Here is a 20067-nt window from a genome sequence, read left to right as displayed (position 1 = left end):
CTATGTGACATGTGGGAGAGGCTGCGTATGTGCTCCGTTTGCCTGGCAGAGCGCACGGACAAAGACGAGACGGGGATATATTAACACGTCTAAACTGAGGTAAGAACATATCTTAGTATGTAAAAACGGTGGCCTATTCCTTTAAGAGGGACAGCTCTGTGAGAACTCGCAGACTGAGGGGCAGCTGTTCCACAGTTTTGGCGCTACAAACCTGAAAGAACCATCGCCCCACTGTTTTTGTACCGGGACCTGGGCACGTCCAGAACCATCTGATCAGAGACCGGAAACTCTGCTGGGGCGATGTACGGTCACCAACTCAGTTAGATATAACGGAGCGAGACCATGGAGGGCTTTAAAAACAAACATTAAAATGTCGGCCCTCGTATCGGTTGGGCCCTACACACTCCACTGCGCTGTGTCGTCCACTTTTATCCTTTCTTACCCAAATAGCTCTAAAAGCAGAGCTAAAATAAGGATGGATGTAAAAGATGAATTGCAGGCGCCAGACATGGATGACATTTTGAGGCAAAAACCATAGGAAAGCTCGCAGTTCTTAAGCGTTTTCATATTTTCTACCTCCGCACAAATATAGCAACGTCAGCCGACTCTTGGGACCTTCGCTGTGTTCATGTTCCTTGTTACGTTTGCTTTTTTATCTCTCATTTCAACTAATAATATCACAAAATCAGGTCACGCGCTCCTGATTTACTTTACGCTTGTTACCAGTGCCTTGCTTAGTAATACCTTTTCGTTTGTTTTGCATCTGAAAGCAATGCTCTCCTGTGATGCGAGGAGGCGGAGGGAGGCATTGCTTAAGTTGTCTGTGGGCTGACGCTTCTGTTGTTCACGTTTCACTCATGCAAATCATTTTTTTTGTTTGTTTATGGAATCATGTGTTGTCCTAACATGTGCTTGGCTTCTCTGTTCTCCTTAGCCATTCACTGTCTGACTGCAGAAGTCTTTTTTCAGCCATTTAAACCCCGCACTTTGAAAATTCCCTGCCAAAGACCACCAGGTACAGTATGCGTCCTCTTACTTCGCTGCATTGTCTCTGTGCTTGTAAATGTTCTCTCAAGGCTTTCGTGATTTCATGCCATGTTTCATCACTTTCCAAACTTCCCAAGGCTAAAACAGATACACTATCATCCTCCAAGTAGGACCTAATATCGATTTTGTGATGTATCGGTGCCCATTATCTAGACTTTTGATAAAGACACGTTAATGAACTTTCACAGTCAATAGTGAAAAAGAATAACAGGACAGTTTTCATTCTTTTTTTTATTTTATTGTTTATTTCATTCATTTAAAGAGCATTTAACATATGAATCAAAACAAGCAGAAAGAACACAGCAAGAAGTATTTAACTAGATCAGTATAAACATCTCAATTTGAGCATAATAATCCACATTTTTGTTGTTTTGACTAGTTAAAGCAGTACTAAGTAACGTGTTTACCTTAATAAATCCTTTCCGTAGTCCCTGTGGGGGTAATACAAGTGTTTATGGGATGATTGGAGGGTCTTTCATCTCCCCCTGGTGTCTCTGGCCAGAAAACCATGTTTGCAACTTGACTGCCACCGGTCCGGAGCAAGCAATACACAGCTAACATGCTAACGGGCAAAGCTAACTGCGGGCTAACGTCACTTTAAACAGTATTTACAGCCAAGTTTGAGTGAAAAAAAAATATTTCCATTGTATAATTGGATGCACAGTAACCCTCTCTCCGTTCGCCTTTCCTGTCGGCGTAGTATTTACTCTCCAAGACAATTAAAAAGTTAAAAAAACGTAACTTGCTACTACACCTGCAGTTGCGCTTATGGCCTCTAGGGGCAAGAGTTACTTAGTACTGCTTTAAGAAGTTCTTGGGCATTTGTCCTAGATTATTTCACTTGTTCTGAGATGTTTCTGACTCGTTTCAATACATTTTGTCCTTATTTCAGGTCATTTTCTTTGCCAATGGGGTAAGAAAATTGTTCTTATCTCATTGGCAATTTTACTTTCAATTTCAATTTCAAGCGAGATTTACCCTAGAACTGGTCTGAAATGTCCTCAAACAAGCAAAGCAAACTTGGTCCGATCAGGAAAAGTGTCTAAATGAGTGAAAACCGCTCAAAACAAGAAACATTTCCTCAATTCAAGTCATTTAAGCCAATGCTTGATATTTACTTTTTGTAGTGAAGTAATAATAATATCTGTCCCATCAACACAAAATCAGTTACTTTCTCACACAGCTGTAATCAGTACACAATAATACATTTATAAACTACTCCGCAGTGTTTCTTTTAGTTCATTTCTACTTCTCTTGGTAAATCTGTTTTACAAGTTGTCTGAGAAATGTTCTTGATGAGCTTTATACATGTTTTCTTTTAGAAGGTTGTATTTGACCAATTCATTATATTTCAGTGTATCTAATTGTATAGGATTCGTTGGGTTTCTGTATCCACTTCCACTGACGACTCTGATTGCTCGTTTCTGTCAAAGAAAAGTTAGATTAATGTAGGTTTGCAAACTTCAATACAATAGGACAGATGTGGAACAATCAGTATCAGTGAGTTATAGAAACAGAAACAACTCACTCTTATTACACTCTTAAATGTTATTTGGGACACATTTACTGTGACAGTTTCAATATGTGATTTCCATGTCAAGGGCTTGTTTATAAAGAAGATGATACAACCGTGTTACACAACCTTACCTGAGCTTTGACGAGTTCTTTAGGACCTGTCTGATCTTCCCCCGTGCCTTCAGTCACGTAAACACAGCGCAGACGGCGTTAGCATTTAGCCTCTCCCTCTCTCCTCTATAGCTCCAAAACAGGTCAAGATAGAAGCTACCAAGCTCTTCCACGTTTTCCCTATTTAAATATGGTTACGTGAAGTGTTCCACTACAAAGTATAATTACACAAAATTAAGCAATGTGGATTTTCTAAGCGGATAAAAGGGGGGACTATATTGTAAGGCGTAATAATACCAGGAGTAGTTTGAAATCCGCGCAGTAATCTTCACTTTACTGTGCGGATGCCAAACCTAAAGAACTCGTCAAAGCTAAGGTAAGAACATATCTCAGTATGTAAAAACGGTGGCCTGTTCCTTTAAACAGCATTTAACATATGAATCAAAACAAGCAGAAAGAAGTAATAATAATATCTGTCCCATCAACACAAAATCAGTTAATTTCTCATACAGCTGTTGTCAGTACACAATAATACATTTATAAACTACTGCGCAGTGTTTCTTTTAGTTCATATCTACAGTTTTCTTGATGAGCTTTATACATGTTTTTTTTTTAGAAGGTTGTATTTGACCAATTCATTATATTTTAGTATGAATATAGGATTAGTTGGGTTTCTGTATCCACTTCCACTGACGACTCTGATTGCTCGTTTCTGTAAAAGGAAAATTAGATTAATGTAGGTTTGCAAGCACTGCCTCAAACTTCAATGCAATAAGACAGATATGGAACAATCAGTATCAGTGAGAAACGAAAACAACACGCTCTTATTTCAGGAATGTGACAGTTTCAATACGTGATTTCCATGTCAAGTGTTTGTTAATCAAGAAGATGACTATAGTAGGCTATTTCTAAATAACATTTACTGTTTCTTAACGTTGTTTAATGTAACCCGGGATCTCCATTCAGTCGCTCTCCAGCCCTTTCCAAGTCACTCTCCAAAGGCTTTCTGTATTTCTACATTAGCTTTGTGACATTTTAAGATGCATTTTTTTAAATTGTGTCTCAAAAGTCGTAAATTTACACTTTATTTTAACCATAAGTAGCTTTCTGCCATTCGTTGTGTAGAAGTAGCTCCCAGGGTAAAAAGGTTGGAGACCCCGGATGTAGGTTATCTAAATGGCTGATGTGTCACTGTGATTAGAGGCCGATATTTGGGGATTTTACAACATCGGCTATCGGCCGATCTAGTGCCGATAAAAGCCGATATCTCTGGGCCTGAAAGTGATAGAGACTTTCTTTCATTGGAAAGAGTCAGGGCTGTAAAACGAGTCCTCCCACAACTTCCTCAGGGGAACAGGGGAACATCGCGATGAAAATTGGTTAATTACAAGTTTGTTTAAGGACAACTAACCCCCCTTTCTAAAGTATGTTGAAGATTTAAATATAGATTTAATGTTTTGGTGCCCGTTTACTAGTGTATTTTTTCTTACTTGATGCTGTACTGCTGGCCTTTACAACAATGCAATTGCCCCATTTTATTTTTGTTCATCTTACTGGGACTATCCTAGATTTGTTGTTGATTAGGACATGTTTTACCTGTAGTTCTGGTCTAAACAACACAGACAGTCAGCTCATATTTCTCTTTGGGTGACTCCTAAACTAAAGGTAGCACATGACGGGTAGAGACAGAATAGAAACCTTTACCACTTATAAAAGTTGTGTCTGAAAGGTCTTTGTAGGTTTGAAATGAAACAGGTCTTACATGTTTTGACCAGACTCCACATCCCTTTATCTGCATAGATGAATGCGGTGAACACAATGACCAAATGAAATATTAATTCATGTGGTCACACCATAAAACATAAGTCTGAAAAATATTATTGAAATAAGTAAGATGCATCTCCACCTTTAATTTTGACGATTCAACAACGATAGAACAAGAACTGTGTTGCTCACCTGACCCTGCAGCTCCTCAGACACAGACAGACAGACAGACAGACAGACAGACAGACAGACAGACAGACAGACAGACAGACAGACAGACAGACAGACAGACAGACAGACAGACAGACAGACAGACAGACAGACAGACAGACAGACAGACAGACAGACAGACAGACAGACAGACAGACAGACAGACAGACAGACAGACAGACAGAGTGTCAGTCAGTGTTGTCTGCACAAATCAAATGCAGTACTGACAGTTCGCCTGTAGAGAGCGCCTAACTGATGGTTTCAGGCAGAAGGTTTATCATTCAACTCATTTGCACTAAAAGGCCAAAATTATGACCAGGATAAGTAGACAACACTATTGGACACTCATTTTACCAGCAAAAAAAATGATATGAGGGTGAGTTGTTCTTTAAAGGGACTATACAGAGTTTAAAAATGTTAAAATGAAGTATTTTCCTCCCCCTACATGTTCCAGCCACGTCCTAATGTGCAGAATGAGCTCAGACCTGTTCACCACAACTGCCTCTAAAATCCTGCACTGTCACTCAGAAAGGTGTTCATTCGGGTCTGAAGTGCCGTCATGCACGAGCTTAATATAGAAGCTGCAGTTACGCATTAAGACCTGAGGTGGCAGTACTGAGCATAGAATGACCAACTTGCATCTAGTCTCTTTAAATACACGTTTCACTAAATCAATCAAGAGTCAACATGGGCATGCTGAATGTCATTTTGAAGCACAAAAACTGGAGAATTCAATCGCTGAGTTTTATTTTTGATCGTGCATAATGCCGCGGCTAGCAACAGCATGCTAATGCTAACGGCAACTAATGATTCAAAACTATGATTGAATCACCTAAAGTAGTAAAATTACTGCTGGAGTAGCCAAGTATCTATGTTTTTACAGGATTATAGATCAGACATTTGGGAAAATCGGCCAAAAATATCGTCCGAGCATATCGGTATCAGCCAATAACAATCCCCAAAAATCGGCATTGGCCTGAGAAAAACCCATATCGGTCGACCTCTAACTGTGATGTAACAGCACCTTCAGTCTGGGAGTCATAATTTGAAAATGGAGCATGTGATTGTAACATGTGAAATGTAATAGTGTTAAGTGTAATTCTTTAACAAAATAGTGATATATTGGTGGCTAATATATTGATCATCATAGCAACATCATCATAACATTAGGTTATTGTTATTGTGGGCCATGTATCTTGTATCGTATAGAATCAAAAGTTACCCTGAAGTTCCCTCTGCTAAACACCGAGTTGTAGAGATCAGTATGGACATGGAGATCCACCATTTTCTGGACAGCAGGTCGATAACAATGTCCAATTGTCCATAGATTTACACAAAACAACATTTAAAAAAGCTGCAGAACATAAATGGTGCTTTGAATCAGTCGCACAGCAGTGATGAGTCAGCTTCATGAGTTGAATGCGCTGATTGTTGTGTAGGTCATTGTGATGTCTGGCCATGAGACCATTCGGGTGCTTGAAGTAGAGGTGGACACGCCGCAGTCTTCAGTTTTATCGGACGGGAAAGGAGACCTAAAGAGTGAGGATGGAACTCCCGAACAACCTGACGGCTGCACCCCACTGGACCAGAGCGTCGGGGCAGTGGGTGAGTAATGAGATTAGAATATATTATACAAGTTCACACCGGGGCTGCAATGACTAATTAGATTAACCATGAGTATTTGCTATTGACTATCAGACTAATTTATGATGATTAGTCTGATATAGAGCTTTTCCAGAACCTCAAAGACGCTTTACAATTCCGTACATTATTCATTAGCCACAGCTGCGAGGGAGCAAACTGACGGAAGCGAGGCTGCCAATCTGTGCCATCGGCCCCTCCGACTACCACGAACCAATCTCCGCTGGAGAACACGCTTCACTACAGCCACACAACATGGACTTTCTTTTTTCTTTCTTTTTTTGCTCTTTATTGAAACAGCTGCACAATGCAGGCGTGGGGGTTCTTTGGAGAATCAAAAAGTGAAACTACTGGATATTCTGTTTTAGTTGTTTTTGCATTTTCTAACAAAGTGTAAGTCACGATAGCAAATTTGAAGTTTGATATATTGAGGCAGGAAAAGATTGCAATAAACAATATTATTGATTCTAAAGATACTAAATACTGTCAACGCTAAAGCATTAAAGGAATAGGCCACCGTTTTTACATACTGAGATATGTTCTTACCTTAGCTTTGACGAGTTCTTTAGGACCTGTCTGATCTTCCCCCGTGCCTTCAGTCACGTAAACACAGCGCAGACGGCGTTAGCATTTAGCCTCTCCCTCTCTCCACTATAGCTCCAAAACAGGTCAAGATAGAAGCTACCAAGCTCTTCCACGTTTTCCCTATTTAAATATGGTTACGTGAAGTGTTCCACTACAAAGTATAATTACACAAAATTAAACAATGTGGATTTTCTAAGCGGATAAAAGGGGGAACTATATTGTAAGGCGTAATAATACCAGGAGTAGTTCAAAATCCGCGCAGTAATCTTCACTTTACTGTGTGGATGCCAAATTACTCCTGGTATTATTACACCTTTCAATATAGTTCCCCCTTTTATCTGCTTAGAAAATCCACATTGTTTAATTTTGCAAGATAGAAGCTTGGTAGCTTCTATCTGGACCTGTTTTGGAGCTATGTTTAGCTGTGTTTACGTGACTGAAGGCACGGGTGAAGATCAGACAGGTCCTAAAGAACTCGTCAAAGCTCAGGTAAGAACATATCTCAGTATGGAAAAACGGTGGCCTATTCCTTTAAAATGACAGTAAACCTTTGTTCTAAAAGTTGTTTACTTTTATGCAAAAAAAAAAAAAAAAAAACAGGGGAAAAGTGCTAATAAATGCATTGGTGATAAATATTGAGGCCAAAAATGTATTTATCTGGTATTGAACGATAAGTCGATATAGTAATTTATTGACATTTTACCAAGCATAATAACCCCTCTTTAAATGTCACAGACCTTGTTCACACAATGTAAATAATGCAGGATGTGTTGTATTTGGAACTGTGTCCTTTTGCAGTTGTGGGGGAGCAGCAGACTCCAGCTACGGTGGTGCAAACCCTGACTCCCTCTGTGCCCATCAGCGTCGCTCTGACACAAGCTCAGGCTGCGGTGCCCATCTCTGTGCAGAGCTGCCCACAGGTACCGCCTCAGCTCGTGGTACTTTTACAGCAGGAGCCAGTGTTCCTGTATCAGGGACGGGAATACTCTCATTATTATAGAGTTTGACAGGGTAATGCCAGTGGGCGGTGAAGAGGCATATTTATAAAAAACAAAGGTAGGGGGAAGAAAGGAGTTGACGTTTTAAACCTATGTAACACAGGAAGAGGGAGAGACTCATAATCCTTCTTTTCCTTTCATCTAATAAGGAAGTCAAATATTAAACTTACTCAAAATTGTCTAACCAGGTAAAACTAGCTTACATTTTCAGAAAAATCTTTGGTAACACTTTACATTACGGGCCGGTAAGTCCTTGGTACTTACAGAGGTAATTCTAGGTATTTATTGTGGTACTTACAGTGGAACTTTTGGTGGTACTTACAGTGATACTTACAATGGTACTTATGGTGGTGCTTACAGTGGTAAATACTAGTAATAATAGTGGTACTTCTAGGTACTTATGGTGGTACTTAAAGGATACTATAGTGAGAATTACAAGGTATGTACTTCTAGATACAGTGGTAACTTTTAGTACACTGCAAAAAGTATTTAACTAGATCAGTATAAACATCTCAATTTGAGCACAATAATCCAAATTTTAGTTGTTTTGACTAGTTAAGAAGTTCTCGGGCATTTGTCCTGGATTATTTCACTTGTTCTGAGATGTTTCTGACTCGTTTCGATACATTTCGTCCTTATTTCAGGTCAGTTTCTTTGCCAATGGGGAAAGAAAACTGGTCTTATCTCATTGGCAATTTTACTTTCTTATTTCAAGCGAGATTTACCCTAGAACTGGTCTGAAATGTCCTCAAACAAGCAAAGTAAACTTGGTCCGATCAGGAAAAGTGTCTAAATGAGTGAAAACCGCTCAAAACAAGAAACATTTCCTCAATTCAAGTCATTTAAGCCAATGCTTGATATTTACTTTTTGTAGTGTAATGAAGGTTGTACTTCTTGTTTTCTTTAATGCTGATTTATGTTGTTTTATAGTCACACAATCCTAGAAATGACTTCTATATGTAGAAGTACCTCATTTACTACCTATGAATTACTGCTGTAGCATTCTTGAATTACCAATAAGTACCATAGATGTATCACTGTAACTACTAGAAACTATCACTTAAAGTACCAAAGTAAATAGAAGTACAACCTGCAAGAGCATTACCACTGTATCTCTTAGTAATGAGAGATACAGTGGTAACTCTGTGTCTCCCTAACCCTAATCCTAACCCCTAACCCTAATTACTAGTATTTACCACTGTAAGTACCACGGACTTACCGGCCCGTAATGTAAAGTATTACCAAATCGGTACTGTAATTGTTTTATGGTTTGTTCTGGTGAAACATTGTGATCAAAACTGTCATTATGCACTTTATGCCAGCTTGACTTGCCAAGTTTGCCTGGTGTTGCTCCACATGAGTTTGATTTTCTTTATTGCATCCTCACTTGACCATTCGTGGCCAGGGAGAAGATGTAGGAACCACTAACAAAATAACAGCCAATAACTTAAAGGAATAGGCCACCGTTTTTCCATACTGAGATATGTTCTTACCTTATCTTTGACGAGTTCTTTAGGACCTGTCTGATCTTCACCCGTGCCTTCAGTCACGTAAACACAGCGCAGACGGCGTTAGCATTTAGCCTCTCCCTCTCTCCTCTATAGCTCCAAAACAGGTCAAGATAGAAGCTACCAAGCTCTTCCACGTTTTCCCTATTTAAATATGGTTACGTGAAGTGTTCCACTACAAAGTATAATTACACAAAATTAAACAATGTGGATTTTCTAAGCGGATAAAAGGGGGAACTATATTGTAAGGCGTAATAATACCAGGAGTGGTTCGAAATCCGCGCAGTAATCTTCACTCTACTGTGCGGATGCCAAACTACTCCTGGTATTATTACACTTTTTGGGGAGTATAAATCTCCCCAAAAAGTGTGTCAAGTGTTCTGAACTTTTATAGTTTATTCAAGACAATCACCCTTTTGAGGAACAAAGCTTGTTAAATTAAGATGAAGATGGTTTGCAAATATTGCTTCTTCGTTATCAGAAAAGCCCCCAAAATATTGAGATATACATTTTTGTAAGCATCATCATGTTCTTGCTTTTCTTTAACAATATTGTTTTCACCCAGCTGCTGACCCAGGACAGTCTGGCCACTCTGATGACTGGAATGATGGCTCAGGCCGGGTCTTTGGGACAGCCCCTGCTCATCCCCCTGAACATGGCGGGTTCGATCGGGGGACAGAGCAGCCTGGCGGTCCTCACTCTCCCCACCACAAATGTAGCCACGCTTCCCGGACTCACTGCAGCCACCACGGCCGGAAACCTCCTCAAATTACCCTTCGCTGGACTTCAAGGTGCCCTCACTCTTATTTATTACAAATGTCATGATCACTGTGAGGAATGCATTTTTGATTTTATGATTGTTACAGTTGTTACACTATAACAGTAGAGTAAGATCATTGCCTTAAGTAAAATACCATAATCAGACATTTAAAAGAGAGAGATTAAACAATTAAAATACCGTAAATTCTCTAATACTGGCCTGTATTCCATTAGCGGCCGGGTCTCTAACAGTGGCCTCTAAAACAGGCCGGGGCTTTTATTAGAAACAATAGCGGTAGAAATATTCCCCATGTTAGGAATTTGTCTCATACTGGTGTAAATGAAAACTCACGTGCAGGAAGTAAACAAACTGAACCCGGGCCGAGGGGGACGCTGCGGAGGAGCTGATCCGAGCGTAACTTTGACACAGATTTAGCCACTTTTCAAACCTCCTGTGATTATATTTGGAAACAGGGCAACAAATGTTGTGTGACCCTCCAGGGTTTTAATAAAGTCTCCATCGGGTCTTCACAGCACGTCCAGCTGCTCCGTGTGCAGGTCAGTCCCACGCCTCAAAATAACTCCTCCCATCAGCGCGAGCGTCTCGTCTTCTCTCGGGTCAGTCTCATGATCGATCACAAACACAAACGCTCCGTCTAAACTCGCCTTTACACAAGAGAACAACAAATAATCCGGTCCGGTAAAAACGAAACAGAAACCTGCAGTGACATTGATGTCAAAGCTTCGCTAACAGCAACGAAACACTTCCTGTTGTCCCGACAAAATAAAAGGGGTCAATGTTCCAGCCGCTGGGAGAGGGTTTGAAATGTTCATTAATAAATGAACCTAATATTTTAGGTGCAAATGGACACAAATCTCGTTTTTCTTCATTTTCCTGGTCGTCCGTTTTGCTCAAATAGAAATAAAGGCCTGTCTCTAATTGTGGCCTGGTTCCAATAAAGGCCTGGTCCTAGATGCCCTTGAGTAAATAAAGGCCCCGGCCGATATTAGAGCATTTACGGTATATGTAGATTGATTATAGATGACATTTAATTCATATTTTACTGCTTCTAACTATTTTGCCAACATGTTTCTATTATATTACACATGAAACGTTGATTAGAATAATTAATAATCGTGACATCTCATATAATGTGTTTGTTACTACTTTGTACTGGCTCATTGCTGTTGCTCATTGGTGCTTCATGGTGTTTTTCTTGCATCGTTCTGTCTTCCCTTAGCCGCTGCAGTGTTGAACTCTGTCCAGCCTCAGCTCCAGGCCGCAGCTCAGACCATTTTCCCTTCTGCAGCTGTTCAGTCTGTGCAGACCACGATCCCCTCCACGCTATGCTCCACACCTGTGTCCACAGCAGCAGCTCCCATCTCCACCCCCGCAGTGTCCCAGTCCATACCTGTGGCCGCTCTGCAGACGGCCGGCCTTTCCATCAACCCTGCCATCGTAAGAAACCTGCGTATATGTGATCCACTTTCTTTTTCTTCTTTTGACTATTATGAGAATGAAGTTCATGAAATAATAGTAACAGGTTTGTTTATTGACACCATAGAAACGTATGTCCAGATGGAAATGCTTGCAGAGCCGGTGCTGGCCCTTCTGGGGCCCTAAGCAAAAATCCACACGGGGGGCCCTACAGTACGCATCCCATGGCTATTCGACGAAGAGCGAACCCATTTCCGGTCAAAAACGGTTCCACTGTGCAGTAGTGCAGGGCAGAAGTGGAACATAATGACCTCAATTCAGGCCCCGCCCCTCTGGGTTTTAACCACTAACCACTAAGCCACTGTGAGACTGGGATTTAGGACTATTACTGTCTATTTCACAACTTTTTGGTAAATGGTAAATGGTCACATTCTCTGACACCTGACACGGTTATTTCTGTCTGACCACTGAGAACTAGCCTGTGAGTCGTCCAATTAGTTTTAGACTGTGTACATTCAGAGAACCAGAGTTACTGTAAGTAACTGTGTGGATTCAACTCATCTTTGAGACAAATAGCCCCCGTAACAACGTGTTGATTAATCAGGGAAACAGCACCGTAGTTTGACTGAGATGCGGGGCCCTTGTGACTGCGGGGGCCCTACGCAACTTGCATCCTTTGCCTATAGGAAAAAACGGCTCTGAATGCTTGCATCACTGTAATGTACTTTTCCCAATAGGTGACTGGGTAAAACATGTGACCACTGACTAGCTATATTAACTGTGTGAAATGAAAATGTAAATCTTTAGGCCAGGGGTGGGGAAATACTCCGAGGGCTTTACAATTTAGCGAATTCATACAACGCTGAGGTAAGACTGATCGTATGGGGATCTGTTTATCTTTATTGAGGCGTCTGATGTCAGCTGGCAGCGATGATGATTGATGCTACTTGAAGTTTGCGTCAGTCTCGTGAAAGCTGCTTTGGACCTAAACTCTAACGAAGAGTATTCATTTGATCCAAACGCATTTGTTTCGAGGGTTAACGGTGCTCGAGATCTGCCTTCTTCATCACTGCCAGCCCTTCGCTTGGGACGACTTTGGGAACTACTGCTTCAGACTTATTCAATGTTGATGCTTCTGAAACTGTTACAACTGTTATTGTGACATTAATAATTGTATCAATAGGGCTGGGTAATGACAAAAGGGCAATTATTTATTATTTTGTAGCGTTTATTAGTATGGTTCATAAACTTAAAGGGACTATAGGGAGTTTAAAAATGTTAAAATTAAGTATTTTCCTCCCCTACATGTTCCAGCAGTGTCCTGATGTGTAGAATGATCAGACCTGTTCACCACAACTGCCTCTAAAATCCTGCGCTGTCGCTAAAAACGTTGTTACTTCAGGTCTGATGTGCCGTCATGTACGAGCTTAATATAGAAGGTGCAGTTACACGCATGACCTGAGGTGGCAGTAGTGAGTATAAAATGGTTAACTTGCGCCTTGCCCCTTTAACCCCTTACCTCCCACCTGAACCGAGCACATTTTCTCCAGTTTGGCTTTAGTCCAAAAGCTTCTGGAAAAAAAGCTGTGAAAATAGCAACAAAACTGAGACGAAAGCAATGATGGAAATGTGACAAAAATGTGAAAAATGTATTAAAAAGTGGCAAAAATGTCACAAGAAATTGACAAAAAATGGAGGAAAAAATGACAAAAATATTACGAAAAAAATGACAAAAATGTGACAAAAAATGACAAAAAAATGACAAAAAAATGACAAAAAAGTTACATAAATGAGTTGAATACCCAACAAAAAAATGATGGAAAAAAAATCTGATGACGTGAGGAAAAAGATCCTCTCGGTTCAGGCGGGAGTTAAGAGGTTAAGCAAGTTATACCGTTTATAAACTAAACCTCACACTATATAAAATTATTATGCTTTCCACTCTAGTGCCCTATTACCTCAAACAGTTTACACTTTATTCTTCCAAATGCAACATGCTGATGACTGATGATTGAGCTTGATAATAGTTAATGAAATTGTGCAAAAGGCAGTTAATCTTGAAATTTTCTTTTATATAGTTGTAATGTTTTTGTACCATTTAACAATCTTTATTTTCCATGTAGATAAATGCCCTGGGAGCGCAGCCGCAGTTCCTCGGATCCATCGCCTCGACTCCAATCTTCACCAACGCGATGTCCAGCATGGCAGGAATCACCAGCCAGATCATCACAAACGCTCAAGGACAGGTGCGACTTGTTTATCCGATTATATTTCAAATGAATGCAGCGTGAACGCCGTAAAAACTCCGGCTGTCGTCACTTACGACAGTAACGAGGACAGATGGGTTTAATTTGTTTGTAAAATAGACTAATTCAATCACACTAAGTTTTACGTTGGAGTGTTTGGACAACGAGCAGCTGTTTCGATCTCTGTCCTGATCAACATCTTATGAACAGACTGCTCTATCCACATTACTTACATTTTTCTCCCTATTCATTAAAGGAATAGGCCACCGTTTTTACATACTGAGATATGTTCTTACCTGAGCTTTGACGAGTTCTTTAGGACCTGTCTGATCTTCCCCCGTGCCTTCAGTCACGTAAACACAGCGCAGACGGCGTTAGCATTTAGCCTCTCCCTCTCTCCTCTATAGCTCCAAAACAGGTCAAGATAGAAGCTACCAAGCTCTTCCACGTTTTCCCTATTTAAATATGGTTACGTGAAGTGTTCCACGACAAAGTATAATTACACAAAATTAAACAATGTGGATTTTCTAAGCGGATAAAAGCGAGGACTATATTGTAAGGCGTAATAATACCAGGAGTAATTTGGCATCCGCAAAGTAAAGTGAAGATATTACTGCACGGATTTCGAACTACTCCTGGTATTATTACGGTATTATTGTCCCCCCTTTTATCCGCTTAGAAAATCCACATTGTTTAATTTTGTGTAATTATACTTTGTAGTGGAACACTTCACGTAACCATATTTAAATAGGGAAAACGTGGAAGAGCTTGGTAGCTTCTATCTTGACCTGTTTTGGAGCTATAGAGGAGAGAGGGAGAGGCTAAATGCTAACGCCGTCTGTGCTGTGTTTACGTGACTGAAGGCACGGGGGAAGATCAGACAGGTCCTAAAGAACTCGTCAAAGCTAAGGTAAGAACATATCTCAGTATGTAAAAATGGTGGCCTGTTCCTTTAATGATTGCATAAGCTCTAAGTAGTCCAGAAATGTCCCATTGTAGAAGTGTTTATCAAATATTGCCGACTGTGCTGGATGGATATTTCACTGCTTTCTTCAGAGGCTTCATCTCGCTATTAAGTCAAATGATAAGACAAAATATTGCACTAAGCAGTATTAAAGGCACTATACCTGATTACTTTTTCTAGTAATGGAATGACATTTGTTTTGTCCCCCTTTGATATATTGCAAACTCAGACATTTGTGAGAAATAAACACAGCATCCAATTATAAAGCATTTGTATCATCTTCATAAACTGGGAAAGTGACCCTGCAAGTTATGAAACGTGTCCATAAACTCTGAGCAATTGTGATGCTACGAATATGTTTGGAAAGTGTTTGGACCCTTTTTTTGTGATGATAATAAAAATCAGGTGTAGAGCCTTTGGTAACACTTTATTTTACACGACCCTTTATACATTGTACCTCACTAAATTTAGAACAGTGTAATGCGCTCTGTAACAATGTGTAATAACTTGTATCTATGGGTTAGATACACAATGAAAGGCCAATGAATTATCACTTAACATTAAGAAAACAAGCTTTATATTTTTTGGGACACAACATAAAAGTTTAAACCCTTCTATAAAAATCCAAATTGATGGCATTCCCGTCAGGAGTGTGAGTTCAGCTCACTTCCTCGGAGTCCTGGTGGATCAATCCCTGACCTGGAAACCACACCTTCATTTCACAAGTACAAAAATAGCCAAAGCAGTCGTATATTGGGAAAATCTCGGCATCTGATCAACACAAATGTTGCAAAGATCTTGTATTACATAATGATATATCCATATATTAATTATTGTAATATTGCTTGGGCCAGCACTCATAAAACCAAACTTGAGCCAATTCTTCATCTCCAGAAACGAGCCTTAAGAATATTCTTTTGTGTCGATCGTAGACATTCCTCAAGGCCCCTGTTTGCTAAAGCCGGTGTTCTTAGCACCTCAATAAAATGTTTTCCTTTAACAATGAGTTTCATAGATTTCCCACTCGCAGCAGCAAATCTAATCCGAGCACCTTCAGCTCCAGACACTCTCAGTTCAGAGTTCTATACACAGGACCCAAAATATGGAATATCCTGCCAACTCCTCTCACGGAGCTTTCCCCAATTCAGTTTAGAAAATCTCTTAAATCTTTGCTTCTGAGTGATTGCTGTTTTCCTCTTGGGATCCATTTCTAAACCCAGTATTGATGTACGTTGTATTGTGTTTTCTGACAATGTACTTTAATTTACTTTATTTTTTTGACAATTGCATGCCTCACATTTGCTTTTAATTTTAACTTATGGAGGTTTCCACTCATTAAGCCCCTTGAGGGTTTTCGGCAAACCTTCCATCACATGTGTGAAACCAGATGTAATCATGCTATTGTTTTATTATGTGAAAATAAATCAAATCAAATCAAATCAATGGAATAACTTGTATTAGTGCTTTGTAGGTACATAATGTAGTAAGACATAAATCTAAACCTAACCTTAAGCCCTAAGGGTCTCGTGTCCTATTACGGTATATACCTACAAAGTACATAATGTACAAATAGAAGTTATTCCATTGTGTATCTAACCCATAGGTTCAAGTTATTACAGATTGTTGCAGAGCGCATTACATTGTACTAAATTTAGTTAGGTTCAATGTATCAAGGTACTGTAAAATAAAGTGATACTGTGGCTTTAAGTAACTAAAAATGAGAAGAAAGTCTTGTTGCCTTATTTGAACTTCGTTGTATTGTGGCAATTTGTTTTCTTCAAGCAGCACCCAGGAGTCTGTAGAGCTCAAGAGTTCTGGTCCTTTTGGTGCCAGAAGTAAATATCACATTAATATTTCGCATTAATGTTTCAAAAAAAATGTAATACCAAAAGTTTAAACGTACGATGCATTGCAGGCTAATCAGCTATGTGCTAACTACCACCCTTCAAGTGGATATTTTACAAGAAAGAAAACACCAAAGACTTCAAAATGCTTTCATAACTTTTCAGTTTATAAACTTATGGATACATCTTAAAGAGGGGGTATTCTGCTTTTTTCAGTCACACAGCACCAGTCTATATCACACTACAATGATGAGCAAACCTTCTGTTGGTCTGTAAATGCAGTAAATTAGAATAACTGCCTTGTATAAAATGTCTCTCTCAAAATGGCTGTAGTGAATGTCTTGAAATAGGCCTCTGTCTCTTTAAGAACCTCTGAGCCTTTCCGACACGCCCCCTCCACACGCTGTCTGTGGCATCAGTGGGGAGGGGGTTCTGCTGAGGAGCAGTGAAGAAGAAGAAGAAGAATAAGAAGATCTTTATTTATATAGCGCCTTTCACAGACATGGTCACAAAGCGCTTTACATGAGACAGTTGTACATTCACTCCATACTCGGTGGTGGAAAGCTACGTTTGTAGCTTCAGTTTCCCCTGGGGGAGACTGTCAGAAGCGCTTTCGCGACTACACACGTCTGCGCCAACGGACCCTCTGACACCACCATACATTCACTCACACATCATTCATCCTGGCCTATTGTGCATGTTTGCGGTTGGTTGGTTACTCGGCTGGTGACGAAAGCTCGGAGGCGTCTCCAGGAGGTGGGGGCGTTCCTAGGAGGACTCAGGCAAACCTATCCCTAAAATGGCCGCCATCAGAGTTTTTACAGATTACTCAGAAATACGTGAATGTGCCAAGGCAACACTTCAGGCATGTTTTTAATGAGGGAATGACAGAATAACATGATGTAAAGCTTGAAAAAGTCGATTTTGCATAATACCCTTTAAATTCTAAATAGTGCAGTTTATGTCCATGAGTTAGCATAGATGATTAAACTTCTAATAATTGAATTTTTCTAAAAGTCAATGTGAAAATATGTGATTTTTACTTCCAGCACCCGGCAAATGGCTGGAAGTGGCAGGACTGTTGAGCTCTATTGTCCTAACTCCAGATGTTGAGCTGGGGGGTATATTGTTGCTCATCTGTATGCTGGTGCGAGACACCTCCGCCACATCGCCCATTCCACTGACAGTATGTAGTGTTCTGCCAAGTCACAAATGGTCAGCTGTAGCAACGTCTGACCAAATGAATATCTGAATGAGAATGTACTGGACGTTGTTTTTGTTGTAGCATTCACAGCGTGTGTCTTTCCAGGTCATAGGGACTCTGCCGCTGCTGCTGAACCCAGCGTCTCTGACAGGAGCGGCCCAATCGCTCCCGCTGCAGGGCCTCCAGCTGCAGACGGTCTCCCCTCAGATCCTGCTCAACAATCAGGGCCAGATCATCGCCGCGTTGGGAAACGGACCTGCCACTGTCGCGCCCTCCGCAGCTGTGCAGCCCAAAACCACAGCCTCTTCTCTGCTGTCGAAAGCTAGTGCTCAGGTAAACAACACGAAGAGGACTGTACACAGTATACATATACATGTCTATCTACCCATCTTGCCAAACAGCACAGCAGCACTACAGTCCATCCACAATGCCCTGGCTGACATCAAGGAATGGCTCACACAGAACTTTTTACATCTTAACGAGAGTAAAACTGAGTGCATTTTGTTTGGACCCACATTTATGGACTCTGTGTTGGACCTGGGAACCCTCGCCCCTTTTTCTCAAACAGAAATTTAGGGGTTAAGTTTGACGACAAACTGAAATTCGACAAGCAGATTGACACTGTTGCTCAGACAAGCTTCTTTCAGCTCTGTCTCCTGGCCAAGGTTAAACCTTTCCTCGGTCAGGATGACTTAGAGAAGGCTGTGCACGCTTTTATTGGCTCCTGTATTGACTATTGCAATGCACTTTATGTGGGTGTGAACAAGTGCACTTTAAACTGGCTGCAATTGGTGCAAAACGCTGCGGCTCGGCTGCTCACAAACACTCGCCGGTGCAGTCACATCACTCCAGGTCTGCACTCCTTACACTGGCTCCCAGTACATGCGAGGGTTCATTTTAAACTCTTAATGTTTGTTTTTAAATCAATTAATGGACTTGCACCTTCTTATTTATGTGACCTGCTTGTTGCACATCAGCCCAGTAGAGGCTGCGTCTGCAGGACAACACCTGCTGGAGGTCCCCAGGACCAAAAGTAAGCAGTGGGGGATGGTTCCTTCTCAGTGGCTGGTCCGAGGCTCTGGAACTCTCTGCCTGTTGAGTTACGAGCCGTCACTGACCTGACACTGTTTAAAGCTGGGCTGAAAACATACTTGTTTAAAGCCGCTTTTGACTGCTAATTGCACATGTGTAATGTATATGTATTTTCTTAAATATTTTGTGCTAAAATTGTTTTTATTATTGCACTTATGGAAAGCACTTTGGTTCAGCGGGTGCTGTTGTAAAGCGCTATACAAATAAAGGTTGATTGATTGATTGATTGATTGATTGATTGATTGATTGATTGATTGATTGACTGATTGATTGATTGATTGATTGATTGACTGGGAGTAACATGCTGGGTTCTAAAAGGGTCTTCTTCAGGGTGTGCCTAGGATCGTCCGATCTGTTTTTAGTTTCGCAAATCAGTACCCGGCCTTGATCCTCAAAGAGCACCTACACACAACTCTCTGATGCACTTGTAATGCAATGTTTGTTGTTGAAACATTGCATTCTGGGCCAGTATTGAGTACTTAAAGAAGGGGAATGGTGCTTTTTGCAGGTCTTTGGTAATATCAGACACAGCTTTATCACTATCTTCCTCTTTGTTGATCATCCATCATCCATCCACCAGGCGACACCAGGCCAGCTCGGAGACACAGTCCCACCAGCGTGCCCTGGGCCATCCACGAGGCCTCTTCCCTTGATCTAAAACAGCTGAAACAAATTATCCAGTAGTTTCATTTCCGGATTGTACCCGCAGCCTCCAAATAAGCCCCTCCCACCCACCGTCTTCTCGCTCCCCTTGGCTGCCCAGCTGTTTCAATAAGAAGTAAAGGGAAAAAATGTCTGTGTGGCTGCAGTGAAGCGAGAGCAAGCGTTTTCACTGTGATTAGAGGATTATTTTAAGCAAGAAATTGAGAGGTGAGGAAAGCATTTCTTCGATACGTAGGACCTCAGGGGGACGTTTTTGGGAGAAGATAAATAGTTTTGGTCCTCCTACACCTCAGTTTGCTCCCGCCATCCGTAACCTGGGTGTTATTTTTGACAGCGGTATGATCTTTGACAAGCAGATAGGTGCAGTTGTGAAAGCGAGCTTTTACCAGCTAAGGCTCCTCAGTAAGATCAAGTCTTTCTTGTCCCGAGCTGACCTTGAAAAGGCCGCCCATGCCTTCATCAGCTCGAGGATAGACGA

At 40.8% G+C, this 20067-nt stretch overlaps 1 protein-coding gene across 1 annotated transcript in view; it reads left to right on the top strand.

Moving 5' to 3' along the window:
• pou6f1 (POU class 6 homeobox 1) overlaps positions 1-20067 on the top strand; it is a 40440-nt gene that overhangs the window by 14803 nt on the left and 5570 nt on the right. Inside the window, exons 3-8 of the mRNA XM_079558867.1 lie at positions 6087-6252; positions 7672-7793; positions 9945-10170; positions 11380-11597; positions 13700-13822; positions 17940-18167. Coding sequence (XP_079414993.1) covers positions 6087-6252; positions 7672-7793; positions 9945-10170; positions 11380-11597; positions 13700-13822; positions 17940-18167 — 1083 coding nt within the window. The remainder of the gene's footprint in view (positions 1-6086; positions 6253-7671; positions 7794-9944; positions 10171-11379; positions 11598-13699; positions 13823-17939; positions 18168-20067) is intronic.

This window comes from Gobius niger, assembly GCF_951799975.1.
Source record: "Gobius niger genome assembly, chromosome: 6".
NCBI classification, from domain to species: domain Eukaryota; kingdom Metazoa; phylum Chordata; class Actinopteri; order Gobiiformes; family Gobiidae; genus Gobius; species Gobius niger.
The sequence above is the reverse complement of the archived record's forward strand: the minus strand, read 5'-3'. Positions and strand labels throughout refer to the sequence as shown.